This window comes from Pleurodeles waltl, chromosome 1_1 (genome assembly GCF_031143425.1).
Source record: "Pleurodeles waltl isolate 20211129_DDA chromosome 1_1, aPleWal1.hap1.20221129, whole genome shotgun sequence".
NCBI classification, from domain to species: domain Eukaryota; kingdom Metazoa; phylum Chordata; class Amphibia; order Caudata; family Salamandridae; genus Pleurodeles; species Pleurodeles waltl.
In genome coordinates this window covers 308,212,634-308,234,184 of record NC_090436.1, presented here as the reverse complement: position 1 = coordinate 308,234,184, position 21,551 = coordinate 308,212,634, and the positions used below count along the sequence as shown (strand labels likewise).

At 50.2% G+C, this 21,551-nt stretch overlaps 1 protein-coding gene across 1 annotated transcript in view; it reads right to left on the bottom strand.

Annotated features, from left to right (window-relative positions):
* The window catches only part of IL31RA (interleukin 31 receptor A), a 1,545,596-nt gene that overhangs the window by 382,139 nt on the left and 1,141,906 nt on the right, over positions 1 to 21,551 (bottom strand). The window contains exon 13 of the mRNA XM_069222232.1: positions 5,363 to 5,509. Within this exon, the coding sequence (XP_069078333.1) occupies positions 5,363 to 5,509 (147 nt within the window). The remainder of the gene's footprint in view (positions 1 to 5,362; positions 5,510 to 21,551) is intronic.

Genomic DNA, 21,551 nt, shown 5'->3' with positions numbered 1-21,551 from the left:
TCAGGTGTTGTCTGAGCAGTATGACATTAGTGATGTAGCCTTGTTAGCCAGGCACGTGAGGGACCCTGACGTATGCAGCATGTGTGTGTCATTAGTGCTGTGTGGCTCCTATTGCTGTTTACTTTGGCTTATGTATGTGTCAGGTATGGAAATTCGGCATTTGAGTGTACTGGTGCCTTTGTCTTATTTCTATGAATAGTTGCGGATGTCATCCACACCCCCTAATTTGGGTATGTATGTTCCATGGGGAGGTTCCTGCCATTTGATACTATAGCTGCACAGAGATGAGAGGTGTTATTGTCAACTGTTGTGGCAGTTACATTGCAGTTGTTGTTTTGGCTACTGGATTACTAATAGGGACCTAGTTGATGTAGGATAGATTTTGCAAGACAAGTGCCTGGATGTGAGTTTGAGGTAGTGGCCTTCCCACCTGTCGCTGCTTTCCCTTGGCTCTATTGTTGTACTTACAGGATGTCCCCATGGGACTGTTGTTGTTGCTGTATTTTGTCGTGCCCCAGCTTCAGTCTGTGCTAGCCATGCCCCCCTGCCGTGCCCCTTTACCCATGCCAGTTCATATATGTGCAGACTTACATGCATTGTGTAGTAGGTATTTCCCCCCCTGTTACAGTCAACATTATAGCATTATAATTCCCCATGCGACTTACCCTGCATGTGCGTTGTGTCGTGATAGTCTGCGCTGTCCTGTCCTTGAATCCCTGTGACGATCTCCTCCGGGATGACGGCTGCAACCATCTCCTCCATGTGGTCCAGGGCCTCCTGTTGTGCTGGACTCCCCCCTCCAGTCTGCATTGCTGCCTTCCTGTTCCTGGCCATTTTCTCTTTTGTCCTACGTTTGCAGTCATGCCAGCGTTTCTTACACTCAGTGACTGTGCGGCGTTCTTCAGCCACACTGTTGATCTTGTCCACTATTTGTTTCCATATGGCCTCTCTCCTACTGAATGGCAATTTAGAGGTGATGAACAGTTGGTGCTGGTGTTCCGTCACCTCTTTCACCAGGATCTCCTGCTCCTCTTCACTGAAGCAACACTTTCTTTTTTTTCTAAAAATGTCCTGGTTCCTGTATGGGTCCTCCTGGCTGGTTCCTGGTCTGCTGTCATCCTCCTGGGGTCTGTAGTGGCATCTGGGATCCATTTTGGCTCTCCTCTGCTGAAAGGGCAGTTTTCGCACTAATATTTGACGCAATAGCGTGAAAAAAAACAGCGCTTTCCGGATTGCGCTGTCGTAAATCGACCCACAGTGATGTGCATCGCCTTAACGTTGGTTTCCTTTACGACGGAACGCCGCTGTGTGCGTCACAAAATAATGACTCCCATCTGTTGGTTGCGCCGCCGTACGTCAAAGTATAAATTTGACGCCCGCACGGTGCTTTAAAATGGCGTTAGCCGGCGCAGATTTTTTTGACGCAAAACTGCGTTAGCGCAGTTTTGCGTCAAAAAATATAAATATGGCCCTACGTGTTTTCTACTGCCACTTACGGGCTTGTTAAGGCAGTGGCAGGCTAGGAGCTGTAGTGCATGGCCCCCCAACGCTCACTGTTGGCGATGTGCTTCCCGCACTGCAGGAGTGCTGTGCACATTTTCTACTGGTGCCTCTGGGCACGTTGAGGGAGTAGCAGGTGGGGAGCTGTAGTGCGCAGCGCCCCTGATGCTTGCTGTCAGTACGATGTCCTTCCTGTGCTGCGGGAGCACTGTGCGGGTTGTCTACTGGCACCTCCGGGCATGTTGAGGCAGTGGCAAGCTGAAAGCTGAAGCGCGTGGCCCCCCGTTGCCTGTTGTCAGTGCGATGTTCTTCGGACACCGGAGGAGCACTGTGCGGGCTTGCTACTGGCACCTCTGGGTTTGTTGAGGCAGTGGCAGGCTGGGAGCTGTAGTGTGGGCCCACTGATGCTTGCTGTCGGTGCGATGTCCTTCCCATGCTGCAGGGCCACCGTGCAAGGCGCCTCCAGGCACACTAAGGCAGAAGCAGGCTGGGATCTGCAGTGTGAGCCACTGTGATGATTGCTGTCGATGACCTTCCCCAGGAATGAGTCAAAATGCTATGCCTTCTCAGGGAAAGCGTAATGAGGAGAAATAGCTTTATTCCCTTCTCTATGTTTCTTTTTTTCTGTGTGTGCTGCATTCTGCTGCACACGTACAGAGGAAAAAGCCTCAAAGTATTGTTTTTGTGCAGGAAGGTGTCCCATCCTGCACAAAAACAATCCTGCCTGCAGGGACCCTTCCACCATGGTGCTAGGGTGCCTGAGTTGGCGCTAAGCAGCCAAAAGTGCACCAGCGCATGGAGAGGGCAAGGATGCACCATATCTTGATAGATATGGTGCATTCCTGCCCTCTTCCCTTTACATAGCATAGAAAGGTGACTTGCTGCGTTACAATATGTGAGAAAATGATAAATATGATCTTTAATATGACTGATTCCACTGTAAAGATTCAAAAAGTAAAATGGAAAAATACAGAGTCATTCAGGCAGTGCACAAAGAGAAGTTGACTGAGACAAAAAACGGATGACTAGACAGTCAGGTAATACAATAGAAAATTATGAATGCTATCAAAAGCTATGAAGCACATAAGGTGACAAGCCTGAATGGGGTTAGTCCACATCTTCTACAAACCTACTGCAATTCTCAGTTTACTGTTAAATAAATGGAATAGCTTTGTTCACACCAATGGGGGAGGCAAGGATATAAATCATATTAAAGGCAGACATGGATCCAGTAGGGTGTGGACCATAACGGCCTATCACACTACTAAACACAGACACACAGATATTCACAGAGGGCCTGACACGTTTGAGTACGTTTACGATTGTTTGCTATTCACAAAGGTATTTAACTAATAGTATCTTTACGATTGTGGAGTCTCCGGACATAAAAACAAAGGACAGTCCTATCTTTTTATTTGTGGAGAATTCACAGTCGTATAGATGCTGCTAGTAAAATACCTTTGTGAATTAGGCCCAAAGACTTTAGCTACGTGCAAGGTAATCTAATGCCCTGCCTAATGCACCTGGACCAAACCAGTCTTAATCCTGGTCAGCAAGTGGGAGACAACTCAAAGATGGAGATCCTCCTGATAGACATAAGGGCATATTTATCGAAAGTTCACACAATGCAGGGCAGCAAGCAAAGTTGCTGTGCTGCATTATGTGAATAGAGGAAGGCTGAAAAGCGACATAACTACTAAAATATGGTGCTCTTCAGCTCTGCCTTTGCGTTGGAACTCTTGTATCTGCCTGGTGCCAATGCATGGAACCTTGCGTCAATGTGCAGCAGTGCCAGTCTTACGGGCAGGGTTGTTTTTGTGCAGGAAAGGATACTCTCCTGCACAAAAAGGCACAGTGTTGCCTGAAAGTAGTAAATTTGTGCCTGGATAAGCTGAAGGGTACAGCGTATATATAAGGACTTGTGCAGTCCAAATGCCTCATTAACTTTAAATTTCGCAATAAAAATTTAGGAGAATGAATTACGGTGATTATCCTGAACTTCAAGACAACCATTTAGAAGTGAAAGTGCCAGCTTCCTTTTTATGGATTCCAGGTGGAGTTTATGCTTTCAACTCAAAGCACAAGATTCAGGCCCATATTTATACTTTTTGACGCAAAACTGTGCCAACGCAGTTTTGCGTCAAAAAAATTAGCGCCGGCTAACGCCATTCTGAAGCACCATGCGGGCGCCGTATTTATTGAATGACATTAGCCGGCGTTAGCCGCCGGCGCTGTCTGGTGTGCGTTAAAAAAAAACACGTACACCAGGCAGCGCCGGCGTAGGGGGAAAATGGCGTATGGGCGTCCAGAAATGGTGCAAGTCAGGCTGAGGCAAAAAATTCGCCACAACCCGATTTGCGCCATTTTTTTACGATGCCCATCCCCCATAGAAATGACTCCTGTCTTAGCAAAGACAGGAGTCATGCCCCCTTGCCCAATGGCCATGCCCAGGGGACTTCTGTCCCCTGGGCATGGTCATTGGGCATAGTGGCATGTAGGGGGGCACAAATCAGGCCCCCCTATGCCACAAAAAAAAAAAAAATAATACTTACCTGGACTTACCTTAATGTCCCTGGGGTGGGTCCCTCCATCCTTGGGTGTCCTCCTGGGGTGGGCAAGGGTGGCAGGGGGTGTCCCTGGGGGCTTGGGAGGGCACCTCTGGGCTCATTCTGAGCCCACAGGTCCCTTAACGCCTGCCCTGACCCAGGCGCTAAAATCCGTCGCAAATGCGGGTTTTTTAGACCCGCCCACTCCCGGGCGTCATTTTTGCCCGGGAGTATAAATACGACGCATATGCATCGCAGTCATTTTTTAAGACGGGAACGCCTACCTTGCATATCATTAACGCAAGGAAGGTGTTCACGCAAAAAAATTACGCTAACTCCATGAACTTTGGCGCTAGACGCGTCTAACGCCAAAGTATAAATATGGAGTTAGTTTTGCGTCTAATTTGCGTCGAAAAAAACGACGCAAATTCGGCGCAAACGGAGTATAAATATGCCCCTCAGTGAATAGGGAGGCTCCCTAGTTCATCTATGAGAGGTGTGCGCCAGGCCACAGATATTGCCCAAAATGATAGTTGTATTCAGTTCTGCACCTCTCGCAGGGCCTGATGTACCAAGAATCCACTTACAAAAAGTGGTCGCAAATTGCACACAGAATTTTTGCAAATTGTTCCTGTTTTTGTGAACCGACCTCTGTTTTTAAAAAAATGTCAATAAGAGTTGACTGTGGGTCTCTGGACCACTGCTTACTCCCCCTGAAACTTGTACCCTAATACACAATGGGGATGGGGTGCAAAAGGGACCCCCTTCTCTTTTTGCAAATACGTTTCTACCCCAGGTTGGGAGTCAGCAACTTTTCAATGGTATAAGACTGGAATTCTGGTCACAAACTACTGTTACATATATGACAGATTCACAAATTTGGAATTGACGCCCACAACATGACCGTTCCAAATTGAAAATCAGTAGCCATTCGCAAACCGATTTTAGGAGTCAGGATACGTTTGCAGACTGCTAAAATGGCTTACGTAAGAAATATCTATGTTGTGGTTGGAAGTACTCCCATTTTGCGAATTTGAGTGTTTGCCATCGCTAAATAAGTCAGTGTAAAAGGCACATAGGGTTGCTTGTAAAAGAGCAGACAAAGTCCACCTAGCCCATGGACAGGTATAAGTAGGATGGCCTAAGTACGTAGTGATATCAGTTAACAGCCATTGTAAAGTTACATGATTTCAAGTAGAATTTTCAAAACAAACGGTTAAAAATATTCACTGCATGTGTCTCTGTGATTCCACTGACAAGAGTAATGAACACGTTGAGTCATGAAACTCATTTTGATTAATGAAAAACGTACTTACTCATTTGACTACCATCAGAAGTGCTGGTCACTATAGTATAGTTGGTAATAAAGCCATGCTGTTCATTCTTTGGAATCTCTTCCCATTTTACGGTAACCTCGTGTTTTCCTATATTGCTAATTTTAGCTAAAGGGCCATATTTGGGAGCTAAAGAAAATAGCAAAATAAAGCAGATAATTACATATCTGTTGGTAAAAAGCATTAGTCGTTTCACATTACATTATTTTTTTGGCATTTAAGAACGAATACTATTTAGATTAGTGAAATACAGTAGCTGAAACGAGATTTCTTGAATTTCCATTTCTTATACTCTAATCAAAACAGAGACTTTTACTTGGACTTTGTTTGTGAAATAATAAAAAAATAAAAAATCGGAGATATTTGCTTCTACAGAAATTGCATTTTTAATTCCTCTGTTACAGTAAAATAAAGTTTAAGTGCTACGTATAGTTTTGTCATTTCCATCTTCTTTTTCTAGTGACACTCAATTAATCTACACTTCCAGTTTCCAAATAACCCTAAAAACATTCCCCTAGCTGGTGATTCCAGACAACCTACACCATTAGAGCCCATAAAGTTTGAACCTCTCTCCACTTATATTTGACAAGGACAATGGCAGTGCTTAATTTGTGCCTGTTGTTTCCGGTGCTGAGCACGGGCACTTATTTCTGAGGGCCGGCGCTTAGTTTTGTGTCTCAGGCATTTAGGCCCATATTTATACTTTTTGACGCAAAACTGCGCTATCGCAGTTTTGCGTCAAAAAAATTAGCGCAGGCTAACGCCATTCTGAAGCACCATGCGGGCACCGTATTTATTGAATGACGTTAGCCGGCGTTAGCCGCCGGCGCCGTCTGGTGTGCGGTAAAAAAAACGACGTACACCAGGCAGCGCCGGCGTAGGGGGATATGGGGCTTGGGCGTCAAGAAATGGGGCAAGTCAGGTTGACGCAATTTTTTCACCTCAACCCGATTTGCGCCATTTTTTTTCACTCCCAACCCCCATAGAAATGACTCCTGTCTTAGCAAAGACAGGAGTCATGCCCCCTTGCCCAATGGCCATGCCCAGGGGACTTCTGTCCCCTGGGCATGGTCATTGGGCATAGTGGCATGTAGGGGGGCACAAATCAGGCCCCCCTATGCCACAAAAAAAAATTAAAAAAAACACTTACCTGAACTTACCTTAATGTCCCTGGGATGGGTCCCTCCAGCCTTGGGTGTCCTGGGGTGGGCAAGGGTGACAGGGGGTGTCCCTGGGGGCATGGGAGGGCACCTCTGGGCTCCTTCAGAGCCCACAGGTCCCTTAACGCCTGCCTTTTGCAGGCGCTAAAAAACGGCGCAAAAGCGGCCGTACGTCATTTTTTTTGACCCGCCCACTCCCGGGCGTGAATTTTGCCCGGGAGTATAAATCCGACGCACATGCCTCGGAGTCGATTTTTTAGACGGGAACGCCTACCTTGCATATAATTAACGCAAAGTAGGTGTCCACGCTAAAAAATGACGCTAACTCCATGGACTTTGGCGCTAGACGCGTCTAACGCCAAAGTATAAATATGGAGTTAGTTTTGCGTCGAAATTGCGTCAAAAAAACCGACGCAATTCCGGCGCAAACGGAGTATAAATATGCCCCTTACTGTGAGCAAAAGCCACGTGGGAAAGACAGAGGAAGAGAAAAAAGAAGAAGAGTCAAAAAGGGTACAAGCAGGCAGCTGCAAGAGTGAGCTGAAGGGGCGGGGAGTGGCTGTTAATGGATTGAAGAGGCCCGAGGTGACTTCAGGATTACTCTGCCTCAGTATTATGTGCTCGCACTTTTAATTGCAGCAGCCGTGTGTTTAGGAGGAGAGCTTTTAGCACCGGCACCTTTTTATTTACAAATTAAACACTGGACACTGGCCTAGATTTACACATAGATTTACACATATAGGCCCATATTTATACTTTTTGACGCAAAACTGCGCCAATGCAGTTTTGCGTCAAAAAAATTAGCGCCGGCTAACGCCATTCTGAAGCGCCATGAGGGCGCCGTATTTATTGAATGACGTTAGCCGGCGTTAGCCGCCGGCGCTGTCTGGTGTGCGTTAAAAAAAACGACGTACACCAGGCAGCGCCGGCGTAGGGGGAAAATGGCGTATGGGCATCCAGAAATGGTGCAAGTCAGGCTGAGGCAAAAAAATCGCCACAACCCGATTTGCGCCATTTTTTTACGACGCCCATCCCCCATTGAAATGACTCCTGTCTTAGCAAAGACAGGAGTCATGCCCCCTTGCCCAATGGCCATGCCCAGGGGACTTCTGTCCCCTGGGCATGGTCATTGGGCATAGTGGCATGTAGGGGGGCACAAATCAGGCCCCCCTATGCCACAAAAAAAAAAAATATATACTTACCTGGACTTACCTTAATGTCCCTGGGGTGGGTCCCTCCATCCTTGGGTGTCCTCCTGGGGTGGGCAAGGGTGGCAGGGGGTGTCCCTGGGGGCTTGGGAGGGCACCTCTGGGCTCATTCTGAGCCCACAGGTCCCTTAACGCCTGCCCTGACCCAGGCGCTAAAATCTGGCGCAAATGCGGGTTTTTTAGACCCGCCCACTCCCGGGCTTCATTTTTGCCCGGGAGTATGAATACGACGCATATGCATCGCAGTCATTTTTTAAGACGGGAACGCCTACCTTGCATATCATTAACGCAAGGAAGGTGTTCACGCAAAAAAATGACGCTAACTCCATGAACTTTGGCGCTAGACGCGTCTAACGCCAAAGTATAAATATGGAGTTAGTTTTGCGTCGAATTTGCGTCGAAAAAAACGACGCAAATTCGGCGCAAACGGAGTATAAATATGCCCCATAATTCACAAGATCACAACCACTTGATTCCCCATTCTAATGTTGCCCTCTTTAGTCTCTCCTACAAGCAACTGTAGCTGTCGCAGACTTCATACCCCTATGAAAGTATAACAAACACACATTCATAGAGAGAGCAGGCTTTTGGCAAACCCCATTTAGCCATTGGTTGCTGGCATTTTTCACGAGTTAACAGTCAGTTGGGAGGGCTGTCCTTAAAGCCATATGTAGCATTTTGTCAAAGCTTACAAGGGAGTTTAACTCTTACATGCCAAAAGACCCAGCTCAGGCTGTAGACCCCGATATTGAAAGTCAAAATAGTTTCATTTTAGCTGTCTCTCACCTTAAGCGGTCTCTGTTTCAATGTTTGTCAACAAGCACAATTAATTCCCCCAGTATTTTTTTTTCACTGTTCTCCTCTTTCCTGTTATGAAATTGTAAGAAATCGGAGTAATACATGAGGGGGTTAGAACCCACCTAAAAAAATAATCAGAATCCTTGTCAGGGTGAACCAGCGCAGTATTTAAATGAATCTGTGCCTAGCTCTCTGTCAGGCTTCACTTAGAAGCAATGCAGTGCTCAAACATTAATAAAGTGAAAACACAAGAAAAATCAAAAACCCGGTTTAGAAAAATAGGGAATATTTCAATAAATAAAACACCACCAAAACAACAAAAGTCCAATAAATAGAAATGGAGATATGCACATAGCGTCAAACGTGGTTATTAGGTCGCCCTAGACATGGTGGTCAAAAGGTAAGGCCAACTGCAATGGAGCTCGGGTCGGATACAGGGACAAGGCTTGACCTGGTGGAAAGTTTACCTTCTGTATGAAGAAAAAGTGGTATGCGTCATCGGCAGGGCAAGCTGCAAGCTTGATCTGAAGCAGAGCTTGATGATGGCAGGATGCTAAAGAGTAGGAAACTGGTGCCTTTGTCGACAAAGGCGTAAAAGTTCAGAGCAGGAAAGGTCTGTGCAGAGGAAGGGCTTGACGCCAACAGGGTGCTGCTTGGTGTTGGTTCCAGTAAAGGCTACTACATCTGAACTTTGAAACTTTTCTGGAAGTCAGATCTCCTTCAGCATGGCAAACTGGCAAGTGGAGGCTGACAGATGATGTGATGTGAACAGATGCTTCTTCAACTGTGACTCTGTTCTCCGTCAGTTCCCCAGGGACCAAGCTGACAAAAAGTTTCTAAGTCCCACTTCTTGCAGTTTGGGGACAGAAGCAGTACACTCTAACACCAGCCAAGGAGCAATGGCCTTGAGCTCACCACTTGGGAGTTATGACTCACTCAAGTAGAGGAAAGCAGCAGGGTCCAGGTCAGGTTCAGTTGGAACTGGTCAGCTGGGCAGGGGTAAGATGAGACGTCTGAAAGCTTGTTGTGTCCCTGTAGCACAAGCAGCAGGTTTGCCAACTGACCCTTCTAGTCACTTCTAGAGTAATGCGTTCAAAGCAAGCAGGTTCAGTCTTCCTTCAGGTGCTTCAGTTCTTCTTATTCTTCACAGGTCCAGGAATGTTTTGAAGGGATGTCTGTGTGGTCCAACATTTATGCCCAGTGTCAGCCTGTGGGTAGAGGACTATCATTTCTCCACCCCACAATCCAGTTCTGGTCAGTTCCTTCACTCTCATTGGATATATAGATTTAGCTTGACTGGAGAGAAAAAACGGAGGCGGACCTAGGTGTAAGCGTAGTAGGGAGGGCATCCTTTGAAGTTCAGGAAGGGGCTGAAAACAGCCTCCAACCTATTCTGTCAAGGGAGGACACCCCCTCCCCACACCTACAGCCCTTTGTCAACTATCTGGGTGCAATACATGTCCCACCACAGGGGAGCAATCAGGGGTCAAGTGACAGCTGGACAGCAGGGAACCTGGCAGGTAAAACATTTGGATTTAGGCAGGTGTCGTTTCCAAAATAGTAATATAAACTCTGACTTAGAGCCTGATTTAGAGTGTGACGGAGGGGTTACTCCATCACAAATGTGATGGATATCCCGTCCTCCAAAATCTAAATCCCCTTTGGGGGTTCAAGAGAACCCCAAGCACCCAGCACCAGCAACACAGGGCTGGTTAGGTGCAGAGGTCAGATAGGAGTCTAAATAAAGTGGGCCCATATGGAGACAGGGGGTACTCCGGTTCCGGTCTGCTTGCAGGTAACTACCCGTGTTGTCGGAGGCACACAGGGAGGGTTTGGAGGAGTACTGGGGGGTGGGGGGCAAGTAGGCACAAAAACCACATCGTCAGCGGCATGGGGCGGCCGGGTGCAGTGTGTAAACAGGGCGTCGGCTTCTCAACAGAACTCTATGGAGGGACCCGAGGGTCACTTAGGCGCTGTAGGTAGGGCACAGGGGGGCCTTTCAGGCAAGCCACTGACTGGGCAAGGGTGAGGGCCGCCTGCTTGTCATTGCTGCACTGGTGGTTGGGTTCTCTCGGGCCTGGGGCTGCAGGTGCAATGCTTCTCCAAGCAAAGGATATCTTCGTCCTGGGCAGTCGCAGTCAGGGGGGGTCCTTGGGATTCCCTCTGCAGGCAGCGTCGTGGGGGTGTAGAGAGGTCAGCCCAGGGTGGACACATCATCAGAGTCACCTGTGGATCCTCTCTGGCTAGTTGGTTCCTTTGGACACGGGCCAGGGACGTCAGGTGCAGAGTAGTTGGATTCACGCTTCTGGAGTGAGGGTGAGAGTCCTTTTAAAGATGGTTCCTTTGTCTTCTTTTTAGACAGCTCTGCTGTCCACAGGAGTTTCTTGGTCCTTGGTGATGTAGGCAGTCCCCTGGAGGCTTTTCAGGGGTCGCTGTTCCTGCAGAACGTGTTGCTTCTTTTCTTGCAGCTTTTTGAAGCAGGAGACGGGCTGGTAGAGCTGGGGCAGAGTCAATTGGTGTCTCCTTCTCTTCTCTGCGGGGTTTTCAGCTCAGCAGTCCTTCTTTCTTGAGGTCATCAGGAATTTGAAGAGCTGGGTTCAGGGTCACCCCTAAATACTCAGTTTAGGGGTGTGTTTAGGGTAAAAGGGCAGTAGCCAATGGTTACTGTCCCTGAGGGTGGCTACACCCTCTTTGTGCCCACTCCCTCTGGGGAGCAGGGCACATCCCTATCCCTATTGGTCCTAATCCTCCAAAGTAAGATAGAGGATTTCTCAAGGAGGGGGTCACTTCAGCTCTGGACACCTTAGTGGTGGTCCTGGCTGAGGTGGTGTTTCCTCCTTGTTTCTCTCATTATCCTTCTGGACTTGCCGCCAAAAGTGGGGGCTTTTCTGGGGGGCAGGCATCTCCACTAGCTGGAGTGCCCTGGGGCACTGTAACACCTGGCTTGAGCATTTGAGGCTCACCGCGAGGTGTTACATTTCCAGCAGGGGGAGAAGTGAAGCACCTCCACCCAGGACAGGCTTTGTTTCTGACCACATGACTTAGGGGTTCATTACAACATTGTCCGTAAAAGGCGCTTACCGCCGTGCAGAAGACCGCCAATACACCGCGGCGGCGGCGGTATTCTGCCACAGCTATTATGACACACATCTTGGAATCTGCCAAAATTCAGACACCCACACAACACAGCCACACCAAAGGTCAGTGATAAACTGGCGGAAACAAATCCTCCACCTCCACGGCAACAGAAACACGCCCATGCTATTACGACCCACGAATCCACGCAGCGGACTTTCAACCGCGGTATTCCATTGGCGGTACACACCGCCGCGCTCAAAATACACACACAGCTCCAAAACACTGCCACATTGGACAATTCAAAATACACACATGATACACATACACACACCACTCCCACACACCCAATACAATATAAAACAAACACCCACCTCACCCACAAACCCCTACGACCAAAAATTCACGAACGAAGGCCAGAGAGAGAGCACAGAATAGACAACCCCATCACACAGAGGCACACAACACCATCACCCACACAACATCCACACACAAAACACCACACACCACTACACTCACCACACACACCACCCCACACATCACCCACACCACCCCATGTCACGCCAAAGACACCCCCGCTTCTGCGAGGAGGAGCTGAGGGTCATGGTGGAGGAAATCGTCCGGGTGGAGCCACAGCTATTTGGCTCACAGGTACAGCACACATGAAAAGCCGGGAAGATGGAGTTATGGCGCAGAATAGTGGACAGGGTGAACGCCGTGGGACAGCACCCAAGAAATAGGGAGGACATCAGGAAGAGGTGAAACGACCTACGGGGGAAGGTGCGTTCAACGGTCTCCAGGCACAACATCGCGGTACAGCGGACTGGCGGCAGACCCCCACCTCCTCCCCCACAACTAACAACATGGGAGGAGCAAGTCTTGACCATCTTGCATCCTGAGGGCCTCGGAGGAGTCGGTGGAGGATGGGACACTGGTAAGTCAAATCTTAACTATCATATCCCCCACCCTACCTGCATGCTATCACACACACCCACCCTCACACCCTCCCCTATCACTCCAAATCCTCACTAATCTACCCATAACACAAACCACCCATCCCAACACCAAGCCCTGCATGACACAACAAAGCATGGACACCCCTCACTAAAGCATGCCCACTGCACATACCCAGAACACCCCCCCAACCATCATCACACAAACCCACACACAGGAATGCTTGCACTGGGGTACACAAACACCCACCCATTGCACACCATTACACACACACATGCAATAATCATGCTCTTATGCCCCTGCAGGAACCCGAAGGACCGTCACCACACCAGAGGGTCCAGACAACACCACTCCACCCCCAGAAGAGGCCCACAGTGACGAGAGCAACTCTGCCCTACTGGATCCTGATGACCAGCCCGGACCATCGTGGGCCTCGGGACAGTCGGTTCCCCTTGCACAGGCACAGCCCACCACAGACCTTCCACCCTCTGGTAACACAAGCACAGCACCCACCCAGCAGGCCCATACCTCCCTACCCAGGACAGGTCAATCAGCGGTGTGTCCACCACTACAGGGAACCCAGGCTAACCCGCCACCCCAACAACAACAGGGACCTGGGGGCAGTGGTAGTGGGCACATGGTCCAGGGGACGGAGGCCCAGGAACACAGGGGATCTGGGAGGGCTGCTGTGCGACAGGGGGCGGACAGGCCAAGGGAACCCACTCTCCACGAGGCCCTATCCTCCATCATGGGAGCATACCACCACTCCCAGGAGACGATGGAGACGGGGAGAAACTCAGGACCATCAGCTCTGCCCTGGGCACCATCGTAGGGGTGCTGAAGGACATACAGCAGACCTTGAGGGACACCGTGGCACTCCAAGGGGCCCCTGACCCTAGCCAGGACGATGAACTGCCCACCACCTCCGCCGGCGCTAGTGGACAGGACGCCCCACCACAGGACCAACACACCAGCACCCCACCCCCTGCAGACGGACAACCACCACGCAAGCGGTCCCTGAGATCCAGGAACAGGACAGAGCAAGATGGCAATACCCCTGCCAGGAAATGAGACCACCCTGATTGTCCTCCCACAGTCCCACTTTGTTACCCTGTCCATACTTAAACTGCACCAGCTCCACTTCCTATGCCCAGATGGCAGTGCACCTGTGAGACTAATAGACTGGACTCTGTCATGGACATTCCTCCGCCATCGCCCATCCTCATTTTACAAACCCCTCACATTTCAGAGCACTTCAATAAACACCCTTGAAACACAAAACAATCTGGAGTCAGTCTGTGATTTAGTAAATATGTATTATCAATGACAGTGTCAAAATGGGTTTACCATTGTAAGGCTAACATGCCTATGTCCCACATCACAAGCCCTTGAAGGATGCAAGCAGTTGACACGTAGGTAACCACACCTGTGAAACCGTAAAGGAAGGGTACAACTCAGTTACCAAATAGTGATTTAAATCGAGAAACAGGATAGAGGTAGACATGTGAAAGTTAATGTAATGCTAAAAATGAAAATGTTCTCACCTGTGTCTCACTGGAAATATTGCTGTATGACTGACTCCCTGTTGTCGTTGTCTTCTTCCTCAGCTTCCTCCTCATCACTGTCCACAGGCTCCATAGGCTCCACAGCTGCTACAACACCGTCATCTGGATCATCCTCCTGCAGAAAAGGCACCTGGCGTCGCAAAGCCAAATTATGGAGCATGGAGCAGGCGATGATTATGTCGCACACCTTCTTCGGTGAGTAGAATAGGGATCCACCTGTCATATGGAGGCACCTGAACCTGGCCTTCAGGAGGCCGAAGGTGCTTTCGATCACCCTCCTAGTCCGCCCATGGGCCTCATTGTACCGTTCCTCTGACCTGGTCCTGGTATTCCTCACTGGGGTCAATAGCCAGGAAAGGTTGGGGTAACCAGAGTCCCCCAATAGCCATACACAGTGCCTGTGGAGTTGACCCATCATATCAGGGATGCTGCTATTCCGCAGGATGTAGGCGTCATGCACTGAGCCAGGGAACATAGCATTTACCTGCGAGATGTACTGGTCTGCCAAACATACCATCTGTACATTCATCGAATGATAACTCTTCCTGTTCCTATACACCTGTTCACTCCTGTGGCTACATGGGTCCCATCAATGGCACCTATGACGTTGGGGATATGTCACTGTAGGCAAATCCTCCACCTGAGGGAAAATGATGTATCTCCTTACGTGTTTCAGCAGGGCAGACAACACTCTGGACAACACGTTGGAAAACATAGGCTGGGACATCCCTGATGCCATGGCCACAGTTGTCTGAAAAGACCACTTGCAAGGAAATGGAGCACTGACAGCACCTGCACGTCAGGGGGGATTCCAGTCGGATGGTGGATTGGTGACATCAGGTCTGGCTCCAACTGGGTACATAGTTCCTGGATTGTGGCACAGTCAAACCAGTAGGTGACGATGACATGTCTCTCTTCCATTGTCAACAGGTCCACCAGTGGTCGGTACACCGGAGGATTCCGCCATCTTCTCATATGTCCCAGCTGACGGTGCCTACGAAGGACAACAGCGAAGAACCAGTCATTATTCCTCCAGGTATGTACCCACAGTTACACACAAGACTACACCACTCACAAAACCCTTCCTGTATGTGTGTTGAGTGTAGGCCTAGCTATGTGTGACGCAGTAGTAAATGAAGCCATGTGGGCCCCTGAAATGGCGGCTGCCTGACCTCAAAACTGGGACAATGGGATTGTGGGGTAACTGCGCTGGCGCTGCACACCGTCGCAGTAGGCGGTTGTAGACCGCGGCGCAATGCTGCATTGGTTAACATTGGATCCTATGGGTCCCAGGAGCCAATGAACAGGTGCGCCGGCGGTGATGATGCGCACCGCCATGGACGTCACCGCCGCGGACGTGACCGCCATTTTCTCTCTGTTCAATCACTAGATACCTGACCTTCGACAGGAGAGGACCTACACTGCAAGTGCTGCTGTGACCTCGGTCTGGAAGCGACGATGGCTGCTGCATCTGGGGAAAGGGCCCCTGCCTTCACTGCACAGGAGTTGGAGAAACTGGTAGATGGGGTCCTCCCCCAGTACACGCTACTCTACAGTCCTCCAGACCAACAGGTTAGTACACAGGGAGCACGTTGTATGGGCTAGGCCTGGGTGGAGAGGGCTGGTTGGAAGAGGGAAGGGGGCAGAGTTCATAGAACAACAATGCATGGGAATGAATGGGCCACATGGCCAGAGTAGGGAGGGCGCCACTCACAACGACGGTGCAGTTGGTAATGACCGTTCCTCTTCCCTTGTGCATGTCATGTAGGTCAGCGCCCACTAGAAGAGGGACATTTGGCGTGCCATCGCCAAGGAGGTCCAGACCCTGGGGGCCCACCAGAGACGGGGCACCCACTGCCGTAAGAGATGGGAGGACATTCACCACTGCAGCTGTCCCTGTGTCTAGCATCCCCCCTCCAACTTCCTCCACCCAGACCCAATCTCCTGTACCTCAGCCCATCCCAAGCACACCTACAGACCAGCATGCACACAAGTCAACACACACAAGCAGCTCAAGCAAACATAGGCACCACACACACCACAGACACTCACACAAGCCTCACCCACGTAGAGACACAGCAACATCCACTGCCTCCACTGTGTCCCCCTCCTCCTCTTCTCCCTCCTCCCTCCCAGTCTCGTCTACACACACACCTGCATGCACCACATCTACGGGCACCATGAATCGCACAAGGACATCCAGCACACCTGCACTCACCACCTCCACTGCCATTTACACGTCCCCTGTGTCCTCTCCCAGTGTGTCTGTGACGCCCCCTCCCAAAGTACACAAACGCCGGCAATCACTCACCCAACATCCATCCACCTCACGACAGCCTCCAGTACCTGCACCTGCACCCAAAACACCTAAAGTGACTCCTCCGACAACCACCTCCTCTTCCTCCACTCCCAGACCCCCTCCAGCTACCCATCCCAGTATTCGTCAGAAACTGTCCCTCTGTAAAGTTGACCTTTTTGCCCCCACCCCACCCCCTCCAATTCATCAGTCCCGTCGTAGCGCCTCAGCCAAAAAGTCTCCAATACCAGTGGTGCCTGTTCAAGGTTTGTGGAGTGCACCGGCCACCAGGGCAGGCAGTAGGACCCGGAGCCAAGGCACTGGCAGCCCACCCCCTGTAAAGGCTCTAAAATTGGAGAGTGGATGACGGGACCGTGTTAAGACTCCTGGTGGGAAAACAACTGCCATGGGTTCCAAGGGGACTGGAGAGTCAGCTGTGACTCCACCAAAGGTGGGGAAGGGCCAGAGGAAGTCTGCCCAGCCTGTTGTGAGTGTCACGGCGGAGAAGTGCGCCATCATTTCTGGCGGTCGACACACAACCACCAGCACCTTCGTCACTGGTCCAGAGACCACCGCCGGAGTCACAGCCCAGGAGGGCCCAAGTGTCTTCACTGGTCCAGAGACCACCGCCAGAGTCACAGCCCAGGAGGGCCCAAGTATCGTCACTGGTCCAGAGACCACCGCCGGAGTCAGTGCCCTAGAGGGCCCCGGCAGCCATAGCCCCGCTGGGCAATGATGGAACGTCATGCCAGACACCAATGCCCAGTGTAGAGAACGTCATGCCACACACCAATGCCCAGTGTAGAGAACGTCATGCCACACACCAATGCCCAGTGTAGAGAACGTCATGCCACACACCAATGTCCGTATCAGAACCGCCATGTCAAAGCACCGCTGAACAGGGCAAAGACCGCCATGGCAAAGCACCGCTGAACAGGGCAAAGACCGCCATGGCAAAGCGCTGCTGAACAGGGCAAAGACCGCCATGTCAAAGCACCGCTGAACAGGGCAAAGACCGCCATGTCAAGGCACCGCTGAATAGGGCAAAGACCGCCATGGCAAAGCACAGCTGAACAGGGCAAAGACCGCCATGGTAAAGCACCGCTGAACAGGGCAAAGACCGCCATGGCAAAGCACTGCTGAACAGTCCGGAACCGCCATGTCAAAGCACCACTGAACAGGGCAAAGACCGCCATGGCAAAGCACCGCTGAACAGGGCAAAGACCGCCATGGCAAAGCACCGCTGAACAGAGCAAAGACCGCCATGGCAGAGCACCGCTGAACAGGGCAAAGACCGCCATGTCAAAGCACCGCTGAACAGGTCAAGCACCGGTTAGGAATGAATGGCCCGCCACATCAGGCATCCTTATCCCATGTGCAGCTGGGACAGTGACAGGACAGGAACTTTCACAGGGAGACTCATCCAGTCTGGGCACCAGTCCCCCCCAGTACCAGTAGAGACCTGCATCTACTTGAGAGACTGTGGCTTTGCACTCCCCAGGATGGTAGAGTGGGCAACCCACCCACTGTAGAGACTTGATAGACTGTGGCTTTGCACTCCCCAGGATGGTAGAGTGGGCAACCCACCCACTGTAGACACTTGAGAGACTGTGGCTTTGCACTCCCCAGGATGGCACAGTGGGCAACCCACCCACTGTAGAGACTTGAGAGACTGTGGCTTTGCACTCCCCAGGATGGTAGAGTGGGCAACCCACCCACTGTAGAGACTTGAGAGACTGTGGCTTTGCACTCCCCAGGATGGCACAGTGGGCAAGCCACCCACTGTAGAGACTTGAGAGACTGTGGCTTTGCACTCCCCAGGATACATCAATGGGCATGGAGCCCCGTCGTGGATCTGGCTTTGCAGTCATCCGGCTGAGGTGCTCCCCCTTCCCTTCCCCCTGAGGTGCCTGTAGTATTTCTATCTGATGCCCCGGCAGTGTTCTCTCCGATTGTGGTCAGGTATCCTTTGTGGGCCTCGCCCATGCATTTTTGGACTGTTGGTGCACGGACATTGTTATTTACATATCTGCACTACTTCTCGTATTGTATATAATTATGACTGATTTTCAAATATATATCTGTATATTTATTTATGACATGTATATTGCCACATTACAATGTTTGACCGAATTTAGCATTTTCTTTTCATTCTTCCGGGGGGATTGTGGGTTGTTACTGTGATTTTTGTGCATGTATTGGTGTGTATGTTGTAATATGCGAGGGTGGGGGTGGGGGTGTTTGGTGGGTGTCCCCCTAACTTTTGCCTCCCCCGTGTCGTAGGTGCAGTACTCACCGTTGTCTTCGACGCCTACGTAGCTATTGGTCGTAGAGGAGCAGAAACACAAGGGCAGGGAGTATTTGGAGTTCCGGCTCCATGGAGTCCTCGTTCTTTGTGGGATGTGTTCAGGTGAGCGTTTTCCCATAGCAAAAGCTGTTTCAGCTGTGTTTTTATCCATGGAGAATCCGCCCCGGAAAAGGTGGCGGATTGGCGGGTTGTAATACTGTGGGCGGTACATTGTCTTCCGCCTGTCTGTTGGCGGTGATCGCCGCGCTGCTTGTTTGCACCGCCGTGGCGGGCGGTGTGTTAAAGTGGCTGTCTTTGTTGGCGGTTTCCGCCAGGGTCATAATTCCCTTTTTTTGTCCGCCAGCCTGTTTGCGGTATTTCCGCAGCTTTAACACCGTCCGCCAGGGTTGTAATGACCACCTTAATGTCTAAGAATTGACTTAGACACTGTAGGGACATGCTGCTCATGCAGCTATGCCCTCACCTGTGGTATAGTGCACCCTGCCTTAGGGCTGTAAGGTCTGTTAGAGGGGTGACTTACCTATGCCACAGGCAGTGGTTTGAGGGCGTGGCACCCTGAGGGGAGTGCCATGTTGACTTTGGCTTTTCTCCCCACTAGCACACACAAGCTGCAAAGCAGTGTGCATGTACTGAGTGAGGGGTCCCTGAGGGTGACATAATACATGCTGCAGCCCTTATGGACTTCCCCTGGCCACAGGGCCCTTGGTATCAGGGGTAGCTTTTACAAGGGACTTAACTCTGTGCCAGGGCTGTGCCAAATGAGAAACAAAGGTACAGTTTTAGGGAAAGAACACTGGTGCTGGGGCCTGGTTAGCAGGGTCCCAGCACACTTCCAATCAAAGCTGGCATCAACACTAGGCAAAAAATAGGGGGTGACCATGCCAACAGTGGCATTTTCCTACACCCCCCCAAAACGAAAGAGGATGAGACTAACCTTTCCCAAGAGAGTCTTCATTTTCTAAGTGGAAGAACCCGGAAAGGCCATCTGCATTGGCATGGGCAGTCCCAGGTTTGATTTCCACTACAAAGTCCATTCACTGTAGGGTTATGGACCACCTCAAAAGTTTAGGATTCTCTGCTGACACTTGCATGGGCCATCCAAGAGGTCTGTGGTCAGTTTGAACAATAAAGTGAGTACCAAACAAGTATGGTCTCAACATTTTCAGGGATCAAACCACAGCAAAGGCCTCCAACTCAATGGCACTCCAACGCTGCTCCCTGGGGAGTAACCTCCTACTAATGAAAGCAACAGGCTGGTCAAGGCCATCATCATTGGTATGGGATAGGACTGCTCCTATCCCATGTTCAGAGGCATCTGACTGCACAATGAATTGCTTAGACTAATCTGGAGCTTTTAGAACTGGTGTTGAGCACATAGCTTCTTTTAGGATGTCAAAGGCCGTTTGACAGTCTAGGGTCCAGTTTACCTTCTTGGGCATTTTCTTAGAGGTCAATTCTGTGAGGGGAGTTACAATGGACCCATGTCCCTTCACAAACCTCCTGTAATATTCAATCAAGCCAAGGAATGCCCTGACTTGAGTCTGGGTTTTTGGAGCTTCCCAGTCCAGAATTGTCTGGATCTTGGGATGTAAAGGTTGCACTTGGCCTCCACCTACAAGGTGGCCCACATATACAACTATCCCCTGCCCTATCTGGCATTTGGATGCCTTGATAGAGTGGCCTACTGCTTGCAGGGCCTGCAAAACCTTCTGCAGGTAGACCAGGTGATCCTACCAGTTGGAATCAAATACAGCAATATCATCTAGATATGCTGCACTAAAGGACTCCAAACCAGCAATGACTTGATTCACCAACCTTTGGAAGGTGGCAGGGGCATTCTTTAAGCCAAAGGGCATAACAGTAAACTGATAATGCCCATCAGGTGTTGAGAATACTGTTTTGTTTTCTCCTTTGTTCCCGGTGCCATCCTAGTTTGCCAGTACCCTGCAGTTAAGTCGAAGATACTCAGAAATGTGGTTGCACCTAACTTGTCAATCAGTTCATCTGCTCTGGATATGGGTGAGCATCTGTCTTGGTGACAGAATTGAGCCCTCTGTAATCCACACAAAACCTAATTTCTCTCCTTCCATCCTTGGTATGAGGTTTGGGGACTAACACCACTGGGCTAGCCCAGGGGCTGTCAGTGTGCTCTATTACCCATACCTCCAGCATCTTGTGGACTTCCACTTTGATGCTCTCTTTGACTTGGTCAGACTGTCTGAATATTTTGTTTAAACTGTCTCCTGTGTCAACATCATGGGTACATAGATGTGTCTGACCAGCGGTCAAAGAGAAGAGTTCAGCATACTGTTGCAGGACTTGCAACAGTCAGCTTGCTGTTGGGCAGAAAGGGTGTCTGATAGGCCACTCCATCTACTGTTCCACCTATAGGGTCAGTTGAGAGGAGGTCAGGGAGGGATTCACTTTCTGCTTCCTGATACTGATTAGTAACCATAAGCATGGTTGTATCTGGCCTATCATTATAGAGCTTAAGGCGGTTCACCTGGATCACCATCTTGGGTATTCTACTAGTGCCCAGGTCTATCAAGTAAGTGACATGACTCTTTTTCTCAAGAACTGGGTAAGGGCCACTCCATCTGTCCTAAAGTGCCCTCGGAGTCACAGGTTCCAGAACCCAGACTTTCTGCCCTGGTTGGAATTCAACCATTGCAGCCTTTTGGTCACACCACAACTTCTGGAGTTGTTGGCTGTCCTCAAGGTTTTTGCATGCCTTTTCCATGTACTCAGCCACCGTTGAGCGGAGGCCAAGCACATAATCCACCACATCTTGTTTAGGCTCATGGAGA